This window comes from Bufo bufo, chromosome 1 (genome assembly GCF_905171765.1).
Source record: "Bufo bufo chromosome 1, aBufBuf1.1, whole genome shotgun sequence".
Taxonomy (NCBI): domain Eukaryota; kingdom Metazoa; phylum Chordata; class Amphibia; order Anura; family Bufonidae; genus Bufo; species Bufo bufo.
The window spans coordinates 807000595-807021998 of NC_053389.1; the positions used below are offsets into that span (position 1 = coordinate 807000595).

At 55.4% G+C, this 21404-nt stretch overlaps 2 protein-coding genes and 2 long non-coding RNA genes across 10 annotated transcripts in view; 2 read left to right on the top strand and 2 right to left on the bottom strand.

The window, feature by feature from the left end:
* PER1 (period circadian regulator 1) overlaps positions 1 to 1032 on the top strand; it is a 27964-nt gene extending 26932 nt beyond the window's left edge. For all 6 annotated transcript variants that reach the window (XM_040415182.1, XM_040415179.1, XM_040415184.1 and 3 more), the window contains one exon: positions 626 to 1032. In XM_040415182.1, coding sequence (XP_040271116.1) covers positions 626 to 727 — 102 coding nt within the window. In that variant the 3' untranslated portion in view covers positions 728 to 1032. The remainder of the gene's footprint in view (positions 1 to 625) is intronic.
* LOC120986549 overlaps positions 1 to 1381 on the top strand; it is an 18987-nt gene extending 17606 nt beyond the window's left edge. Inside the window, exon 3 of the long non-coding RNA XR_005775696.1 lies at positions 1371 to 1381. This is a non-coding gene — a long non-coding RNA (uncharacterized LOC120986549). The remainder of the gene's footprint in view (positions 1 to 1370) is intronic.
* Positions 1115 to 21064, bottom strand: CTC1 (CST telomere replication complex component 1). 2 transcript variants are annotated; one of them, XM_040415185.1, is made up of 24 exons: positions 20967 to 21064; positions 20783 to 20904; positions 18894 to 19146; positions 18538 to 18737; positions 13717 to 13852; positions 12370 to 12657; positions 12030 to 12158; positions 11725 to 11951; positions 11483 to 11657; positions 11238 to 11390; positions 11011 to 11119; positions 9879 to 9960; positions 9514 to 9802; positions 9347 to 9430; positions 6584 to 6685; positions 6445 to 6506; positions 6266 to 6369; positions 6035 to 6197; positions 3578 to 3649; positions 2715 to 2859; positions 2576 to 2637; positions 2334 to 2496; positions 2134 to 2260; positions 1115 to 1321 (listed from the first exon to the last, which is right to left on the bottom strand). In XM_040415185.1, exons 1-24 carry the CDS (start codon positions 20994 to 20996, stop codon positions 1170 to 1172), a joined length of 3429 nt encoding a protein of 1142 aa, XP_040271119.1. In that variant the 5' UTR covers positions 20997 to 21064; the 3' UTR covers positions 1115 to 1169. The 2 variants fall into 2 exon arrangements, with proteins under 2 accessions (XP_040271119.1, XP_040271120.1); XM_040415186.1 differs by lacking the exons at positions 18538 to 18737; positions 20783 to 20904; positions 20967 to 21064 and having other exon boundaries at positions 18894 to 19023.
* LOC120986550 lies at positions 19158 to 19869 on the bottom strand. Its single transcript, XR_005775697.1, has 3 exons — positions 19665 to 19869; positions 19596 to 19632; positions 19158 to 19246 (listed from the first exon to the last, which is right to left on the bottom strand). It is a non-coding gene; the product is annotated as an uncharacterized LOC120986550 (long non-coding RNA).
* Positions 21065 to 21404: the final 340 nt, after the last annotated feature.

Sequence of the window (21404 nt, forward strand, 5' to 3'; positions counted from 1 at the left end):
ATGGCGCATGTGCAGCTACTGCTCCGTTCACTTCTATGGGACTGCCGGAGATGGCGCTTGGCAGGTCCATAGAAATGAATGGAGGGCTGCTCTCCACACACTTTGGGGGTCCTGTTCTTGAGATAGGCGCAGGTTCCAGCAGTGGGACCGCACCTATAGGACACTGGTGGAATATCCTTGTGATATGCCACCACTGTCTAAGATGAGACAACCCCTTTAATGAAAATAGTGCTGAGATACTGGACAAGTGTGGCACTACTCCTCTACACCTAAGGTGCTTCTCACTGGGACTATGTCACTGCCCAATGGCGATAGGTTACATGTTCAGAATCTCTGATGTCACAGCTTCTTTTAGAAATGGTCATGGACGTCCCTTGTCTCCTATGACTTGGCCTTGAGTACAAGTCCTGGGCCACAGATGGGGAACCCACCATCAGCTCTCCTTTCCTTTGGTCCCCCCCTGGTGGTCTCTATGCTTGTCTTCAGGATGTCCATGGCAGTACCTACATTTTACTAGGCCCAGCACTGACATCCGCTCCCTTTCCTATATTCTGTGTATCACAGGCAGGACCTGGTGGGCAACCATCGGTGCTTCTGCATCACAGTAACACGTTGTCACCTTCAGTCCTGCACAGGCTGCTCCCCCGACTACGAGGAAGACCTGGATATGTCCATAATGATGGACGAAGGAGAAGAGCCCACAGAAGAGGCAGTGGTAATCGGATGAACTCCCCCCAACCACAACTTCTCACTGGTTCAAGCTGCCTTATGTGTAACCTGGTCCCAATGAGCCATCAGGAGCGGTGGGAGGGAAGGGCAGGGGTACGTGTGTCAGGGTTACACTACTCAGAGATCATCATCAGCTACTCGACTGCCATCGTAAAGGGACAGCGCTAAGAACAGGACGGGGCGCTCTCTTTATATATATATATATATTTTTGTACTGTCTTATTTATCTCGCTGTGAAGAGCGGCCGCGTGCGTTCTCAGTCGTCCCACATTTGCTGTAAATAAAATCCTGTTTTTTTTTTTTTAAGCAAAGCGCAGTCATCTCTTCCTCGTTTAGCCCCAGACGTGGGCCGCTGCTTAGTACATAACCACCAGACAATGCTACGTAAAAATAATTTAATTACAAAAAGGTATAAAATATCCAGGGCGGAGGATTGCAGATTAATTTACGGATTGGCTGCAGTCTCTAATCATGTGACACAAGGCACGAGGCTCCGCCTCCTGGAGCTGCACACAGGTGACCACAGGGGCCGCAGGGACCCGGGTGACGTATTCTCTCTCCGCCCGCGTGAAGCGCGTCAGCTCTGACAAGGCTAGGGGGTAAGGAGTTAAGAATATGAAGCTTTAGATACGGACGACAAGACATCAGACAGGCTCCGTAGTAAATTCACTCAGCACTTCCAAGATCTCCACTTGCTGTCAGTGAACGGGAACACTACCGTCATGACCCGATACTACACAAGGTCTCCATTCAGACGTCCGTGTGCGTTTTGCAGATCCGCAAAACACAGACACCGGCAATGTGCGTTCCGCATTTTGCAGACCGCACATCGCTGGCCCTTAATGGAAAATGCCTTGCGGACAAGAATAGGACATGTTCTATTTTTTTCGGGATCGGAATTGCGGACCCGGAAGTGGCAGGACTCGGGCAGGCGAGTCTCTTCCATGTTCAGGGGCACAGATTGTATCATATGGGTTTGTCACTTCAAGGCCAGACAACCACTTTAAGCATCTGAATGTAAACAATACAGAGTTCCTGTCAATGACAGTAAGCAGAGATCTTAAAGAGGACCTTTCATCAGTTTAGCCCTAGTCTAATTACGGTCTTACCTTATAGGACCACTGATGCCATGGCACTTTTTTTTTTTTCTAAAGACCCCCCCCCCCCCGTTTGTCCGCTGTTGGCCCCATTGATTTCGGCGCCTTGTATTATAATCAGCCGACTCGGTTATACTAGGCGGAGACTCCTCCCTGGCAAAGAGCGGTGCGCTCTGATTGGATGCGCTCACAGCCAGGGAGAAGAGGGGCAAAGTGCCATGGCATCAGTGGGGACCACCCTATAAGGTAAGACCATAATTAGACTGGGGCCAAACTGATGAAAGGTCAGAATATTAGGTGGTCTCACCTGAAGTCACGGCTCCTGCAGCTTCCGCACGTTCTCTGAAGGTGAGGACTAAGGGTCGGCAGATGGCTGGACGGGTCATGAGGAAGGTCATGTGGTCTACCAGGGGGTCTCTGCTGTGCTCGTCACCCTGCAGGAGAGGACTGACGTAAGTCGTCTGAGCGCCATCTACAATCACCCGCTATGTGGCGGTGTACACGTACCGGCATCTCACTCCGCCCTCGGCTCCTCACTACCACTTTCCCCCTTGACAAGACCCGCCCCTGCAGAGCCTCCCAGAGCTTGCGGGAGATTCCCAGCACCAGTAAGACCGCCTCATCCTGCAGGTATAGCCGCACCGCTCCAGATCCATCCTCTGCTTTCACCCTGAAATGGACAGGATTGGGTTAACCCTTGTCGTACCCCGTCTCTCCCCCCCCCCCGTACAAGCGAGGTGTCTGCTCACCAGGCTTTTGCTCTGAAGACCCCAGACGGAGAGTTGCAGAAGGCCGAGCGGAGACAGGCTCCCTGCGGGTGAAAAAAAACTCTCGGCCAAGTATTCGTACAGAAGAAGTGGACAAGTGGTAGGTGCACAGCAGACTTACCTGCACGAACGCGCTGCCACACCCCGAGCAGTCCCAGTACAGCGTCACGCTGAGGACACAGGTCACGGAGCACACCGCCCGCTGAGGATTCGGGGTCCCTGTCAGCTGCTTGAACAGTACCAGAGGGGGTGCAGCCACGTTCTCACTGAAAGCACAGAGGGAGCAATCGATCCGTCCACAATTGTGTGATGTAAGGGTTCTAATATGCTTTATGTTTCCACTTGCAGATCCAGGGGTGGATCGGCCATATACCCTACAGGGAAATTTCCCGGAGGGCCGATGCCCAGGGGGCCACCCAAGCCCTCCTCTCTGCTGGCCGGGTACATAAGCCGCAGGTGCCCCCCTGAACTGTATTACCGTCATGACAGTGATACAGTTGAATACTGGGCCGGCGGTATTTTGTGCTGTCCCGCGGTATTCGGTTCTGCTGGGGCGGTATTCTGTGCTGCACTATAGTATTGCAGGCCCCGCCTACTTGTTTTAGTTTGGACCCACCTACAAAATGGGACACTAAGTTCCCAATCTGCCCCTGCCTAGATCTCTGCTTGCAGTCAGCAAATGAAAACATTCTTATTTACATCCAGAGGCTGAATATCCGTACAGATCTTTTCGCAGCTGAGGGTTTGTCACACATGTAGCCAACCTGGACAATCCTCTGCGAGCTGAACACATCTCCAATGTATCAGACTGGTTAGCTCACGGAGGATTGTTTTAGGAATTGAGCGGCGTTTCCTTTCACTGACAGCAATCAGAGATCTTGAAAGGAACGAGGAATTGAAAGAAAGGAGTACGTTAGGAAGGTGCGCCTTTCACTTCACCGACTGGAAAACTCCAACTACAAAGAAGTCACTGAAAAAACTCACAAACTCTCGGTGGGTGGGCTCAAGACGCTCAGGTGGGTGGTGGGCACGCTGCGGAGGTAGACTCTGCCGGACCTAAGAGGGAGACACATCTGATCACCCAGAACACACTGATCTCATGACAAAGGCATCTATGAAGGAGACAGCAGGTGAACAGACCGTCCTTGACGCTGATGTGTAAGGCCTAGTTCACACGGTCAGTGTTTGGTCAGTGATTTCCATTAGTGATTCTGAGCCAAAACCAGAAACGGAGAAAATCTTTCCATTAAACCTTCTCTCTGTGAAAATGGCTGCACTTAGGCGGGTTTACACCGCCCGATGTTACAGCTGATGGTCGGGAAGGAAGCGTTCGTTCAGTGGAGGAGATCAATGCATTTACATGCAGCCATCTCCTCCACAGTATGAGGACCAGGGATCGCTATTGCCATTGCTCGTCCTCATACAGCTGCAGTTTAGACGGCAGAAGGATGATCGGTGGTGTCGGCACGAAGACAGGATCGCCCAATGAACGACTGCAATCCGCGGCACATTTACACCGACACTGTCCAATATTAGGGCCAAATAATCCACCTTTAGACTGGCAGACAGTCGGCGAGGTCATCACTAATGAGCGTTCATAGTAAGTCCCAATATCGATGATCTGGCAGTGTAATACTGCCGCTGATTACTCGATAAAAAGCTGCTGCCTAGTCAGTATGGGGAGGAGTGATGGTATTAGCGATCATTCCTCCCCATACTGTGCAGGTAATAGCAGTGGTCTCCTCCACTGATGAGCAGGAACGCTTCCTTCCCGACAATCTGCTGCTGTATGTAAAAAATCCTTTAAAAAGTGGAAAAATTGTAAATACTGATTATATAAAGACAAGAAATGTAATGTATGTACACAGTGACTGCACCAGCAGAATAGTGAGTGCAGCTCTGGAGTATAATACAGGATGTAACTCAGGATCAGTACAGGATAAGTAATCTATGTACACAGTGACTGCACCAGCAGAATAGTGAGTACAGCTCTGGAGTATAATACAGGATGTAACTCAGGATCAGTACAGGATAAGTAATGTAATGTATGTACACAGTGACTGCACCAGCAGAATAGTGAGTGCAGCTCTGGAGTATAATACAGGATGTAACTCAGGATCAGTACAGGATAAGTAATGTATGTACACAGTGACTCCGCCAGCAGAATAGTGAGTGCAGCTCTGGAGTATAATACAGGATGTAACTCAGGATCAGTACAGGATAAGTAATGTATGCACAACAGTGACTGCACCAGCAGAATAGTGAGTGCAGCTCTGGAGTAGAATACAGGATGTAACTCAGGATCAGTACAGGATAAGTAATGTATGTACACAGTGACTGTACCAGCAGAATAGTGAGTACAGCTCTGGAGTATAATACAGGATGTAACTCAGGATCAGTACAGGAGAAGTAATGTATGTACACAGTGACTCCACCAGCAGAATAGTGAGTGCAGCTCTGGAGTATAAGACAGGATGTAACTCAGGATCAGTACAGGATAAGTGATGTATGTACACAGTGACTCCACCAGCAGAATAGTGAGTGCAGCTCTGGAGTATAATGCAGGATGTAACTCAGGATCAGTACAGGATAAGTAATGTATGTACACAGTGACTCCACCAGCAGAATAGTGAGTGCAGCTCTGGAGTATAAGACAGGATGTAACTCAGGATCAGTACAGGATAAGTAATGTATGTACACAGTGACTGCACCAGCAGAATAGTGAGTGCAGCTCTGGAGTATAAGACAGGATGTAACTCAGGATCAGTACAGGATAAGTAATGTATGTACACAGTGACTCCACCAGCAGAATAGTGAGTGCAGCTCTGGAGTTTTATACAGGATGTAACTCAGGATAAGTAATGTAATGTGTGTACACAGTGACTGCACCAGCAGAATAGTGAGTGCAGCTCTGGAGTATAATACAGGACGTAACTCAGGATCAGTACAGGATAAGTAATGTAATGTATGTACACAGTGACTGCACCAGCAGAATAGTGAGTGCAGCTCTGGAGTATAATACAGGATGTAACTCAGGATCAGTACAGGATAAGTAATGTAATGTATGTACACAGTGACTGCACCAGCAGAATAGTGAGTGCAGCTCTGGAGTATAATACAGGATGTAACTCAGGATCAGTACAGGATAAGTAATGTAATGTATATACACAGTGACTGCACCAGCAGAATAGTGAGTGCAGCTCTGGAGTATAATACAGGATGTAACTCAGGATCACTACAGGATAAGTAATGTAATGTATGTACACAGTGACTGCACCAGCAGAATAGTGAGTGCAGCTCTGGGGTATAATACAGGATGTGTAATGTATGTACACAGTGACTGCACTTTGTATGTAGATTCAGATGGTAATTCACACAAAGCCGAGGGTACATGTTAATTCCTTGAAGTTAAACACTAAGGGGGTTGCTCTGGAATAATACCTGGATACTTTCCTCTCCAAGCCTTGCAGCATTACGGTGGCCCCTGGGAGAAGCCCCAGATGGTAGGGGCCATTTGAGACATCCAGATAAACAGATGCAGAGGACTGGCTCTGGGGCTGGGTTAGGGTCACTTTGATGGAGGCTCCGGGAGGCAAGAATACATCTGTGGAGGAGGACAGGAGGTCAGCCTCATATATGACCATACAGCAGTAAGACGACGACCATGCTCACCAGGAACCTTATGTGCGCTGCATGGCGCTGCCCTTGTGTTCTGTGTGTCACATATGAGGCGGCTGCACACCACGCCCGTCACAGTCAGCAGAGAGCCGCTGGAGCTGGAAGAAACACCACCGATGACTGGAGGAAACATGGCAGCGCAACCTCAAGGTCCTGTCTGAGGAGCAACTCACCTCTGCTTCAGCGCTTCTTCTATAGACAAGAGGTCGGCCGGGGCTGGTGAGAACCACGTGGCCTAAATACACAGGACAGATCAGGGGGTGCAGACAGGAAGGACGCAGGGAATAAAACCCAACAGCTGGGAGAAGTCACCTCTACATCTTCTAGTGTCCAGTCAGCAGGAACCTGGAGACACCGGAGAGCACTGACCATTTCCAGGGGAGGATCTGATAAACGGTCAAATATCCCGGAGTCCTGAAAAACATGAGAAAATGAGTCTGCCCCTCCTCCTGCAGGGTGATACATATAGAAGGAGCTATGAGTCTGCCCCTCCTCCTGCAGGGTGATACATATAGAAGGAGCTATGAGTCTGCCCCTCCTCCTGCAGGGTGATACATATAGAAGGAGCTATGAGTCTGCCCCTCCTCCTGCAGGGTGATACATATAGAAGGAGCTATGAGTCTGCCCCTCCTCCTGCAGGGTGATACATATAGAAGGAGCTATGAGTCTGCCCCTCCTCCTGCAGGGTGATACATATAGAAGGAGCTATGAGTCTGCCCCTCCTCCTGCAGGGTGATACATATAGAAGGAGCTATGAGTCTGCCCCTCCTCCTGCAGGGTGATACATATAGAAGGAGCTATGAGTCTGCCCCTCCTCCTGCAGGGTGATACATATAGAAGGAGCTATGAGTCTGCCCCTCCTCCTGCAGGGTGATACATATAGAAGGAGCTATGAGTCTGCTCCTCCTCCTGCAGGGTGATACATATAGAAGGAGCTATGAGTCTGCTCCTCCTCCTGCAGGGTGATACATATAGAAGGGAGCTATGAGTCTGCCCCTCCTCCTGCAGGGTGATACATATAGAAGGAGCTATGAGTCTGCCCCTCCTCCTGCAGGGTGATACATATAGAAGGAGCTATGAGTCTGCTCCTCCCCCTGCAGGGTGATACATATAGAAGGAGCTATGAGTCTGCTCCTCCTCCTGCAGGGTGATACATAAAGAAGGAGCTATGAGTCTGCCCCTCCTCCTGCAGGGTGATACATATAGAAGGAGCTATGAGTCTGCCCCTCCTCCTGCAGGGTGATACATATAGAAGGAGCTATGAGTCTGCCCCTCCTCCTGCAGGGTGATACATATAGAAGGAGCTATGAGTCTGCCCCTCCTCCTGCAGGGTGATACATATAGAAGGAGCTATGAGTCTGCCCCTCCTCCTGCAGGGTGATACATATAGAAGGAGCTAGGAGTCTGCTCCTCCTCCTACAGGGTGATACATATAGAAGGAGCTATGAGTCTGCCCCTCCTCTTGCAGGGTGATACATATAGAAGGAGCTATGAGTCTGCCCCTCCTCCTGCAGGGTGATACATATAGAAGGAGCTATGAGTCTGCTCCTCCTCCTGCAGGGTGATACATATAGAAGGAGCTATGAGTCTGCTCCTCCTCCTGCAGGGTGATACATATAGAAGGAGCTATGAGTCTGCTCCTCCTCCTGCAGGGTGATACATATAGAAGGAGCTATGAGTCTGCCCCTCCTCCTGCAGGGTGATACATATAGAAGGAGCTATGAGTCTGCCCCTCCTCCTGCAGGGTGATACATATAGAAGGAGCTATGAGTCTGCCCCTCCCCCTGCAGGGTGATACATATAGAAGGGGCTATGAGTCTGCTCCTCCTCCTGCAGGGTGATACATATAGAAGGGAGCTATGAGTCTGCCCCTCCTCCTGCAGGGTGATACATATAGAATGAGCTATGAGTCTGCTCCTCCTCCTGCAGGGTGATACATATAGAAGGGAGCTATGATCTGCTCCTCCTCCTGCAGGGTGATACATATAGAAGGAGCTATGAGTCTGCTCCTCCTCCTGCAGGGTGATACATATAGAAGGAGCTATGAGTCTGCTCCTCCTCCTGCAGGGTGATACATATAGAAGGAGCTATGAGTCTGCCCCTCCTCCTGCAGGGTGATACATATAGAAGGAGCTATGAGTCTGCCCCTCCTCCTGCAGGGTGATACATATAGAAGGAGCTATGAGTCTGCTCCTCCTCCTGCAGGGTGATACATATAGAAGGAGCTATGAGTCTGCTCCTCCTCCTGCAGGGTGATACATATAGAAGGAGCTATGAGTCTGCCCCTCCTCCTGCAGGGTGATACATATAGAAGGAGCTATGAGTCTGCCCCTCCTCCTGCAGGGTGATACATATAGAAGGAGCTATGAGTCTGCCCCTCCTCCTGCAGGGTGATACATATAGAAGGAGCTATGAGTCTGCCCCTCCTCCTGCAGGGTGATACATATAGAAGGAGCTATGAGTCTGCCCCTCCTCCTGCAGGGTGATACATATAGAAGGAGCTATGAGTCTGCCCCTCCTCCTGCAGGGTGATACATATAGAAGGAGCTATGAGTCTGCTCCTCCTCCTGCAGGGTGATACATATAGAAGGAGCTATGAGTCTGCTCCTCCTCCTGCAGGGTGATACATATAGAAGGAGCTATGAGTCTGCCCCTCCTCCTGCAGGGTGATACATATAGAAGGGAGCTATGAGTCTGCCCCTCCTCCTGCAGGGTGATACATATAGAAGGAGCTATGAGTCTGCCCCTCCTCCTGCAGGGCGATACAGACAGAAGGAGCTATGAGTCTGCTCCTCCTCCTGCAGGGTGATACATATAGAAGGAGCTATGAGTCTGCCCCTCCTCCTGCAGGGTGATACATATAGAAGGAGCTATGAGTCTGCTCCTCCTCCTGCAGGGTGATACATATAGAAGGAGCTATGAGTCTGCCCCTCCTCCTGCGGGGTGATACATATAGAAGGAGCTATGAGTCTGCCCCTCCTCCTGCAGGGTGATACATATAGAAGGAGCTATGAGTCTGCCCCTCCCCCTGCAGGGTGACAGGTGTATGGCGCACAGTAAACCTGCAGCTCTCACCGTTTCTCCTGTAGCCGTCAGACGATACAACTTGTTGGGTTGGAGGAAGTGAAACCACCGCACTGAGGAGAACAGGAGGACGAGCTGCAGAAAGAACAGAATGCGTCACGTGGAGTCAGTGGCAGATAAAACAGACGACGAGGACAATGGCTTCCCCGACCCCCGACCTTTGTAAGACTCTTCTCTCCATTATCCGATCTCCTGGCCTCTGCTCCTTCCTCTCTGATGTCCACCCATGAAGCTGTAGCCCGGAACTGAAGCCCCTTGTCCTGGCCGGGTTTCATACGCCTCCCCTCCAAACTCTTTATCACAAGGTGGCGCTGTGCCCAGGAAGCCTCCCGCCGTGGTATTTTAACTGGTGGATGAGGCCCCGATCCTGCATCCGGGCAAGAAGATGATGAGGAATGTGAGGAGTGCAGGATTCGCACGTCTTCAGCGAGGAACACAGCGTACACCCTAAGATGGCAGGAGACAGGCGGGTGAGAAGGATCCAGCCCGTACGTGCGGTGTAGAAGTATGGAGAGACTGGCACCTGCTGCGCTCATCCTCCTGATCGCCTTTCACCCGTAGGATCTCAGTCACCAGCTGATAGCGACGAACCTCGACGACACAGCCTGCGAAACACAAGTCCAGGAATAAGACGGACACCAAACCTTGTGCTCCGAGTCAAGAAATGATCTTCTCGATTTCCAGAAAGAAAGGGATCCATGATGGAATCAAGCCCCTCTGGGGGGGCTTACTAAAAATCTAAGCACAATTTTCACTGGACATAACCTTAAAGAGCATCTGTCAGCAGGATCCTCCCTATTAAACCAAGCATACTGCCTGGAAGGGTTGACGTTGCTAAATCATCCGATACATTACTTACCGTATTTTTCCAACTATGAGACATACTCCCCCCCCCCCTCCCTCCCAAAAAAATAGGATAAAAGTGGCAGTGCTTCTTATAGTCCAAATGCTAATGGAGGCGCGGTCATAAGCATGCGGGAGGCACGGGGAGGTGAGGAGGACAGCCGCGATGCTGGAAAAATACGGTATGTTAAAGCTTCGCACCGTTCCTTAGAAAGTCACTTTTTCTTCATATGCAAATGAGGTCGATGGGACAGAGGGGCCGGCCTAAGCCCTTGGAGCACCGGTCAGTCACATTTGTCGCTGGCTGTGTGGTTCTGTGCCATTGGTCCTAGTATTGGGGCAGGTGCAGAGGATTTGCTGCTGCTCCCAAATCCCCTGGCACATGCACCATTCACAGACCAACAGAGCAAGTGCGGGAACACAGGACCAGGCGAGATATTTGGCCCTGTCTATCAAGCAGGGGTAATATCTGGAGCTGTGGGGCAGTGACTAACTAGTGCTCTAAGGGCTTGGGCCGGCATCTTGGTGTTCCATCAACCGAATTTCCATAAGATGAAAAAGTGAATTTTCTCTGGAATGGGGCAATACAGCAAGAGGACAAGGTATTGTTTGGTTCAGCAGGTTCAACCAGGTTTAATAGGGTTGACCCTGCTGAATGATAGTCCTTAAAGGATCACACAAATATCGCCTATTTGGATGCAGGGTTACTTAATACTCTTGTATCGGCAGACATGATGAAGTGGACGCTTCTGACTGATGATCGACAAGTAACAATATAATATATGAGCGAAGGGGGGGGGGAAGACGTATACCTATCCAGTTGATCACAGGAGCCGGCAGAACCAGGCATGTGAGAGAAGATGACTGGTCCTTTAAGAGCAGAGATCCTGAGGAGGAGGCCTGAAGAACACCGAGGAGGACCTGTGGGAAGACAGAAGACGGCAGTCACACAGTGGTGAGAAGACTCCAGGACATCTCATCTTCTGAGGTCTCTGCTTAAAGGGAAAGCCACCAGTAAGGTGGGAGCTCTCGTACTCACATGAGGCACGGACAGATCTCCGGATCGCAGTGAGTAATGGGACCAGTGAAGATGTTGATTCGCCTCCTGTCCTCGAAGGTTCTCTGAGGAACATATCATAGAGGGAAACAGGGAGAGAGGAGGGAGGCACCAAGGAGGAGGCAGCGGACAGTACTGGGGGGGGGGGGGGATGAGGAGACGCTATCATTAGATCATGGCCGCTGATGCCCCCCCCCCCACCTCTAACTCTTCCCCATGACATTTACCTCCTGCAGTGGACAGTCATGTGGATCGGCAACCATCTCTTCCAGCAAATCCCTCTCGGTCCTCCCGCTGGGCCAAGAAGACAACGTGGGAAACAGAAGCTTCTCTGCAGGACCTTGGGCTCCATTACTGAGGAATCGGGTGATGCATGTCTGTCTGACCAGACGTGGACACAACCTAAAAAAGACAAGGACATCACCTCCACGAATGCGAGAATGTCAGGACCCCACCCCCCTTCTCTTACTTCTCCTGCAGCTTGTCCATGACGTCACACACCCACAGGTACTCCGGCAGTCGCAGGCGGTAGCGGAACAGGAGGTGGAGATACAGGTTACTGGATCCAGAGAACGGGACGCACGGCACGTCGAGGCGAGAGAAGTCACATATCCTGAGCCGGCTCCTGAGACAGCACGAGAGGACGAGCGTGGGGAAGAGAGGGCTGGGAGACTGCTGCAGGTGGACGTCACAGACCTGGGAACCAGGGCAAGGGCTGTAAATGAGGGCTGCTGGCAGCCATCTTGCTTCACCCCACCTGTTCCGTTACCTCACCTCCACCCTGGCGCCGACTCTCAGTCCTCTCCCTCCGCCCCGCAGCTGGGTGTATGCCGTGCAGAGAAGCAGCGCCCCGTCCAGTTCATACAAGCCTGCAGGGGCATTCAGCACCCGGGTGACCACCCCCTGACGGAGAACACACGAGTCAACCCTCATATCAGCAGATATCGGGGAGGAGAGAAGCAAACTTTAGCCTCCCCAAAGAATGAGCGTGGAAACGTCATCAGATAACAAGAGCTAAGGATCGGCGACTTTGCTTGATGGACAACAACACCCATCATGCTTTTTTATGTTCATCCATGGAGTGATCACCAGATGTCCTGTCTCCGCTACTCACCTTGTAGCTTAGAGTCTTGGATTCTTTATGTCGTCTTCTCGTCGCTCTCTCCTGAGGGTCTCCACGAGACACTTTCGTTTCACTTGGGTGCATTAGTTCCTCAGAATTCTCCATCACAGGTGTGGAGGGACAGGAAGGAGATAGCTGCGGGCGAGATAGGAGAAGAGAAGAGGGGGTCACCGCCAACACCTGGTGAGGAGACCCGCGGAGAGACGACAACGCCAGCGAGGTCACTTCATACGTGTCACCAACGTTTAACTCATGGTACCAGGACAGCTTGGAAGGAACCTGAAAAAGAAGAGGATACAGAAAATGGCTCAATTTAGTACGAGGAGGTAAAAGACTGCCCCTCCTCCTGCAGGGTGATACATATAGAAGGAGCTATGAGTCTGCCCCTCCTCCTGCAGGGTGATACATATAGAAGGAGCTATGAGTCTGCCCCTCCTCCTGCAGGGTGATACATATAGAAGGAGCTATGAGTCTGCCCCTCCTCCTGCAGGGTGATACATATAGAAGGAGCTATGAGTCTGCTCCTCCTCCTGCAGGGTGATACATATAGAAGGAGCTATGAGTCTGCCCCTCCTCCTGCAGGGTGATGCATATAGAAGGAGCTATGAGTCTGCTCCTCCCCCTGCAGGGTGATACATATAGAAGGAGCTATGAGTCTGCCCCGCCTCCTGCAGGGTGATACATATAGAAGGAGCTATGAGTCTGCTCCTCCTCCTGCAGGGTGATACATATAGAAGGAGCTATGAGTCTGCTCCTCCTCCTGCAGGGTGATACATATAGAAGGAGCTATGAGTCTGCCCCTCCTCCTGCAGGGTGATACATATAGAAGGAGCTATGAGTCTGCTCCTCCTCCTGCAGGGTGATACATATAGAAGGAGCTATGAGTCTGCTCCTCCTCCTGCAGGGTGATACATATAGAAGGAGCTATGAGTCTGCCCCTCCTCCTGCAGGGTGATACATATAGAAGGAGCTATGAGTCTGCTCCTCCTCCTGCAGGGTGATACATATAGAAGGAGCTATGAGTCTGCTCCTCCTCCTACAGGGTGATACATATAGAAGGAGCTATGAGTCTGCTCCTCCTCCTGCAGGGTGATACATATAGAAGGAGCTATGAGTCTGCCCCTCCTCCTGCAGGGTGATACATATAGAAGGAGCTATGAGTCTGCTCCTCCTCCTGCAGGGTGATACATATAGAAGGAGCTATGAGTCTGCTCCTCCTCCTGCAGGGTGATACATATAGAAGGAGCTATGAGTCTGCTCCTCCTCCTGCAGGGTGATACATATAGAAGGAGCTATGAGTCTGCTCCTCCTCCTACAGGGTGATACATATAGACTCACCTGTACAATCACAGGTACAGACTGCTTTGTATCTTGAAGGAAGAAGAAGAAGAAGGTCTTCTTGCGGATGGTGACCAGTGATGTGACAGATGAAAGATGACCGGTCACCGATATTCGGGATCCATGGGGCCGATCGCTGAAGAGAGAGGAAAGAGTTGTTACCGGATTTATGGGGACAGACGAAGAGGAAACGGATGGACAAGAAATCAAATGAGGGAGAAGAGACCGCAGGACAACAGGCAGGAGGAGGAGGAGACCGCAGGACAACAGGCAGGAAGAGGAGGAGACCGCAGGACAACAGGCAGGAAGAGGAGGAGACCGCAGGACAACAGGCAGGAAGAGGAGGAGACCGCAGGACAACAGGCAGGAGGAGGAGGAGACCGCAGGACAACAGGCAGGAGGAGGAGGAGACCGCAGGACAACAGGCAGGAGGAGGAGGAGGAGGAGACCGCAGGACAACAGGCAGGAGGAGGAGGAGGAGGAGGAGACCGCAGGACAACAGGCAGGAGGAGGAGGAGGAGACCGCAGGACAACAGGCAGAAGGAGGAGGAGGAGGAGACCGCAGGACAACAGGCAGGAGGAGGAGGAGGAGACCGCAGGACAACAGGCAGGAGGAGGAGGAGGAGACCGCAGGACAACAGGCAGGAGGAGGAGACCGCAGGACAACAGGCAGGAGGAGGAGACCGCAGGACAACAGGCAGGAGGAGGAGACCGCAGGACAACAGGCAGGAGGAGGAGACCGCAGGACAACAGGCAGGAGGAGGAGGAGGAGACCGCAGGACAACAGGCAGGAGGAGGAGGAGGAGACCGCAGGACAACAGGCAGGAGGAGGAGGAGGAGACCGCAGGACAACAGGCAGGAGGAGGAGGAGGAGACCGCAGGACAACAGGCAGGAGGAGGAGGAGGAGACCGCAGGACAACAGGCAGGAGGAGGAGGAGGAGACCGCAGGACAACAGGCAGGAGGAGGAGGAGGAGACCGCAGGACAACAGGCAGGAGGAGGAGGAGGAGACCGCAGGACAACAGGCAGGAGGAGGAGGAGGAGACCGCAGGACAACAGGCAGGAGGAGGAGGAGGAGACCGCAGGACAACAGGCAGGAGGAGGAGGAGGAGACCGCAGGACAACAGGCAGGAGGAGGAGGAGGAGACCGCAGGACAACAGGCAGGAGGAGGAGGAGGAGACCGCAGGACAACAGGCAGGAGGAGGAGGAGGAGACCGCAGGACAACAGGCAGGAGGAGGAGGAGGAGACCGCAGGACAACAGGCAGGAGGAGGAGGAGGAGACCGCAGGACAACAGGCAGGAGGAGGAGGAGGAGACCGCAGGACAACAGGCAGGAGGAGGAGGAGGAGACCGCAGGCCAACAGGCAGGAGGAGGAGGAGGAGACCGCAGGACAACAGGCAGGAGGAGGAGGAGGAGACCGCAGGACAACAGGCAGGAGGAGGAGGAGGAGACCGCAGGACAACAGGCAGGAGGAGGAGGAGGAGACCGCAGGACAACAGGCAGGAGGAGGAGGAGGAGACCGCAGGACAACAGGCAGGAGGAGGAGGAGGAGACCGCAGGACAACAGGCAGGAGGAGGAGGAGGAGACCGCAGGACAACAGGCAGGAGGAGGAGGAGGAGACCGCAGGACAACAGGCAGGAGGAGGAGGAGGAGACCGCAGGACAACAGGCAGGAGGAGGAGGAGGAGACCGCAGGACAACAGGCAGGAGGAGGAGGAGGAGACCGCAGGACAACAGGCAGGAGGAGGAGGAGGAGACCGCAGGACAACAGGCAGGAGGAGGAGGAGGAGACCGCAGGACAACAGGCAGGAGGAGGAGGAGGAGACCGCAGGACAACAGGCAGGAGGAGGAGGAGGAGACCGCAGGACAACAGGCAGGAGGAGGAGGAGGAGACCGCAGGACAACAGGCAGGAGGAGGAGGAGGAGACCGCAGGACAACAGGCAGGAGGAGGAGGAGGAGACCGCAGGACAACAGGCAGGAGGAGGAGGAGGAGACCGCAGGACAACAGGCAGGAGGAGGAGGAGGAGACCGCAGGACAACAGGCAGGAGGAGGAGGAGGAGACCGCAGGACAACAGGCAGGAGGAGGAGGAGGAGGCCGCAGGACAACAGGCAGGAGGAGGAGGAGGAGACCGCAGGACAACAGGCAGGAGGAGGAGGAGGAGACCGCAGGACAACAGGCAGGAGGAGGAGGAGGAGACCGCAGGACAACAGGCAGGAGGAGGAGGAGGAGACCGCAGGACAACAGGCAGGAGGAGGAGGAGGAGACCGCAGGACAACAGGCAGGAGGAGGAGGAGGAGACCGCAGGACAACAGGCAGGAGGAGGAGGAGGAGACCGCAGGACAACAGGCAGGAGGAGGAGGAGGAGACCGCAGGACAACAGGCAGGAGGAGGAGGAGGAGACCGCAGGACAACAGGCAGGAGGAGGAGGAGGAGACCGCAGGACAACAGGCAGGAGGAGGAGGAGGAGACCGCAGGACAACAGGCAGGAGGAGGAGGAGGAGACCGCAGGACAACAGGCAGGAGGAGGAGGAGGAGACCGCAGGACAACAGGCAGGAGGAGGAGGAGGAGACCGCAGGACAACAGGCAGGAGGAGGAGGAGGAGACCGCAGGACAACAGGCAGGAGGAGGAGGAGGAGACCGCAGGACAACAGGCAGGAGGAGGAGGAGGAGGAGACCGCAGGACAACAGGCAGGAGGAGGAGGAGGAGGAGACCGCAGGACAACAGGCAGGAGGAGGAGGAGGAGACCGCAGGACAACAGGCAGGAGGAGGAGGAGGAGACCGCAGGACAACAGGCAGGAGGAGGAGGAGGAGACCGCAGGACAACAGGCAGGAGGAGGAGGAGGAGACCGCAGGACAACAGGCAGGAGGAGGAGGAGGAGACCGCAGGACAACAGGCAGGAGGAGGAGGAGGAGACCGCAGGACAACAGGCAGGAGGAGGAGGAGGAGACCGCAGGACAACAGGCAGGAGGAGGAGGAGGAGACCGCAGGACAACAGGCAGGAGGAGGAGGAGGAGACCGCAGGACAACAGGCAGGAGGAGGAGGAGGAGACCGCAGGACAACAGGCAGGAGGAGGAGGAGGAGACCGCAGGACAACAGGCAGGAGGAGGAGGAGGAGACCGCAGGACAACAGGCAGGAGGAGGAGGAGGAGACCGCAGGACAACAGGCAGGAGGAGGAGGAGGAGACCGCAGGACAACAGGCAGGAGGAGGAGGAGGAGACCGCAGGACAACAGGCAGGAGGAGGAGGAGGAGACCGCAGGACAACAGGCAGGAGGAGGAGGAGGAGGCCGCAGGACAACAGGCAGGAGGAGGAGGAGGAGACCGCAGGACAACAGGCAGGAGGAGGAGGAGGAGACCGCAGGACAACAGGCAGGAGGAGGAGGAGGAGACCGCAGGACAACAGGCAGGAGGAGGAGGAGGAGACCGCAGGACAACAGGCAGGAGGAGGAGGAGGAGACCGCAGGACAACAGGCAGGAGGAGGAGGAGGAGACCGCAGGACAACAGGCAGGAGGAGGAGGAGGAGACCGCAGGACAACAGGCAGGAGGAGGAGGAGGAGACCGCAGGACAACAGGCAGGAGGAGGAGGAGGAGACCGCAGGACAACAGGCAGGAGGAGGAGGAGGAGACCGCAGGACAACAGGCAGGAGGAGGAGGAGGAGACCGCAGGACAACAGGCAGGAGGAGGAGGAGGAGACCGCAGGACAACAGGCAGGAGGAGGAGGAGGAGACCGCAGGACAACAGGCAGGAGGAGGAGGAGGAGACCGCAGGACAACAGGCAGGAGGAGGAGGAGGAGACCGCAGGACAACAGGCAGGAGGAGGAGGAGGAGACCGCAGGACAACAGGCAGGAGGAGGAGGAGGAGACCGCAGGACAACAGGCAGGAGGAGGAGGAGGAGACCGCAGGACAACAGGCAGGAGGAGGAGGAGGAGACCGCAGGACAACAGGCAGGAGGAGGAGGAGGAGACCGCAGGACAACAGGCAGGAGGAGGAGGAGGAGACCGCAGGACAACAGGCAGGAGGAGGAGGAGGAGACCGCAGGACAACAGGCAGGAGGAGGAGGAGGAGACCGCAGGACAACAGGCAGGAGGAGGAGGAGGAGACCGCAGGACAACAGGCAGGAGGAGGAGGAGGAGACCGCAGGACAACAGGGAGGAGGAGGAGGAGGAGACCGCAGGACAACAGGCAGGAGGAGGAGGAGGAGACCGCAGGACAACAGGCAGGAGGAGGAGGAGGAGACCGCAGGACAACAGGCAGGAGGAGGAGGAGGAGACCGCAGGACAACAGGCAGGAGGAGGAGACCGCAGGACAACAGGCAGGAGGAGGAGGAGGAGACCGCAGGACAACAGGCAGGAGGAGGAGGAGGAGACCGCAGGACAACAGGCAGGAGGAGGAGGAGGAGACCGCAGGACAACAGGCAGGAGGAGGAGGAGGAGACCGCAGGACAACAGGCAGGAGGAGGAGGAGGAGACCGCAGGACAACAGGCAGGAGGAGGAGGAGGAGACCGCAGGACAACAGGCAGGAGGAGGAGGAGGAGACCGCAGGACAACAGGCAGGAGGAGGAGACCGCAGGACAACAGGCAGGAGGAGGAGGAGGAGACCGCAGGACAACAGGCAGGAGGAGGAGGAGGAGACCGCAGGACAACAGGCAGGAGGAGGAGGAGGAGTCCGCAGGACAACAGGCAGGAGGAGGAGGAGGAGTCCGCAGGATAACAGGCAGGAGGAGGAGGAGGAGACCACAGGACAACAGGCAGGAGGAAGAGGGGGGAGAGGCCGCAGAACGACAGGAATATGAGGGCCTCAGTTATTTACCTCCTGCCTAGAAGCAGAAGTGCTGACTCAGGCATCATAGATGAGGAACCTGCAGGGACTTCTGCTGTGACCTCAGGCTGGGTGACCGGGTTCGCGGGGGACAGGACCTCCACGTAGCCTCCTCTCTCATGTGTGGGGATATATGTCCAGCAGGGGAAGAAGAGCAGCGAGCCCAGACATGAGCAATCAAACTGCGAGAACTGCAGAGATGATTATAGCACACAACTCATCAGGGGTGACGCCATCTAGTGGTGTTCTTAGTTACAGCAGGGTCATGGGCCCCATTGTTTGTGGCCCCTGTGTAACATAGTGAAGAAGAAATTATGTGTCCATGGTAACCTCCCCCGGCGTCTCACCTCACACGGTACACAGCCGCTGGCGTCTCGCACATACAGGTTCCCATCATGCTCTCTGTTGCCATCAGTAGGCCGGTCTGTAATGTACCCCACCAGGAGGAGGCGCGCTCGTGGCAGTGTGGTGGGGGGCGCCCTGCTGGACTTAGGCCCCAAACCCTCCCGGCTCCACTGCTGGAACTGCTCAGTGTCCCAGCCCAAGAGGGAGACACAGGGCGATCGCTGGAGGGCGAGGAGCTGGGCGATCGGGGTGAAACTGGGAGGAGACAAAAGAAAAATACACTGACCCTGCAGGACGGGCACAGCACCCCCAGAAGATACCTCTAGGACTGTTACTGGGGGCACCGGTCCTGAACCTCTAGGACTGCTACTGGGGCAAGGGTCCTGAACCTCTAGGACTGCTACTGGGGGCAATGGTCCTGAACCTCTAGGACTGCTACTGGGGGCAATGGTCCTGCACCTCTAGGACTGCTACTGGGGGCAATGGTCCTGCACCTCTAGGACTGCTACTGGGGGCAATGGTCCTGCACCTCTAGGACTGCTACTGGGGGCAATGGTCCTGCACCTCTAGGACTGCTACTGGGGGCACCGGTCCTGCACCTCTAGGACTGCTACTGGGGGCAATGGTCCTGCACCTCTAGGACTGCTACTGGGGGCAATGGTCCTGCACCTCTAGGACTGCTACTGGGGGCACCGGTCCTGAACCTCTAGGACTGTTACTGGGGGCACCGGTCCTGCATCCCTAGGACTGCTACTGGAGCAAGGGTCCTGAACCTCTACGACCGGGGGCATCGGTCCTGCACCTCTAGGACTGCTACTGGGGGCAATGGTCTTGAACCTCTAGGACTGCTACTGGGGGCACCGGTCTTGAACCTCTAGGACTGCTACTGGGGGCTCCGGTACTTCGCCTCTACGACCGGGGGCGCCGCTCCTGCGCCTCTACGACCGGGGGCGCCGCTCCTGCGCCTCTACGACCGGGGGCGCCTCTACGACCGGGGGCTCCGCTCCTGCGCCTCTACGAACGGGGGCGCCGCTCCTGCGCCTCTACGACCGGGGGCGCCGCTCCTGCGCCTCTACGACCGGGGGCGCCGCTCCTGCGCCTCTACGACCGGGGGCGCCGCTCCTGCGCCTCTACGACCGGGGGCGCCGCTCCTGCGCCTCTACGACCAGGGGCGCCTCTACGACCGGGGGCGCCGCTCCTGCGCCTCTACGACCGGGGGCGCCGCTCCTGCGCCTCTACGACCGGGGGCGCCGCTCCTGCGCCTCTACGACCGGGGGCGCCGCTCCTGCGCCTCTACGACCGGGGGCGCCGCTCCTGCGCCTCTAGGACTGTAACTCGGGGCACCGGTCCTGCATCCCTAGGACTGCTATTGGGGCAAGGGTCCTGAACCTCTACGACCGGGGGCGCCTCTACGACCGGGGGCTCCGCTCCTGCGCCTCTACGACCGGGGGCACCGCTCCTGCGCCTCTACGACCGGGGGCACCGCTCCTGCGCCTCTACGACCGGGGGGCGCCGCTCCTGCGCCTCTACGACCGGGGGCACCTCTCCTGCGCCTCTACGACCGGGGGGCGCCGCTCCTGCGCCTCTACGACCGGGGGCACCTCTCCTGCGCCTCTACGACCGGGGGGCGCCGCTCCTGCGCCTCTACGACCGGGGGCTCCGGTCCTGCGCCTCTACGACCGGGGGCACCTCTCCTGCGCCTCTACGACCGGGGGGCGCCGCTCCTGCGCCTCTACGACCGGGGGCACCGCTCCTGCGCCTCTACGACCGGGGGGCGCCGCTCCTGCGCCTCTACGACCGGGGGCACCTCTCCTGCGCCTCTACGACCGGGGGGCGCCGCTCCTGCGCCTCTACGACCGGGGGCTCCGGTCCTGCGCCTCTAGGACTGTACCTGTAGCTGACAGGCAGCTGGGCGCTCAGGCTCCGCAGACATGGCAGCAGCTCCTTCCCCGCCTCCTCCTCGCTCAGCTGCTCCAGGACGTGTCTCTCTGCCGCCTGCAGCCAGGAGGTGACCTGCAACCAGACACAGACTCAGGACATGTAGACACCGACCTCCCATCCTCATTAACACCTACCTGCAACCCCTGAGGAGCCCCTGTCTCCATAGAAACCGCTCACCGCACCAACTTTATCCCATTCTTGACAAACTCCTGGAAGTACTGGCAGAAACAGGAAATGACGACATCAAGCGGCATCCCTTACTGGCGGAAGTGTTTGCCTGTGTAAACCTGGCCATCTGGCGTTGAAATTGTGAACTGCACCAACTGCAACCTCAGTGCGATGAGAACAGGGACATGCTCGCCACCCTGTGTCCATAATAAGAACTACACATGTGTAGTAATACCACGAAAACATGGAAATGCTCGTCACCTGGTGTCCAAAATGTAAACTGCACACATCTAGCAGTTGCCAGGAAATGTTTCAAACGCTCGGAACCTGGCATTCAATCTGAGTACTACACAGCACAGTGACTACATGGACATGCTCGCCACCCGATGTTCAATCTGAGTACT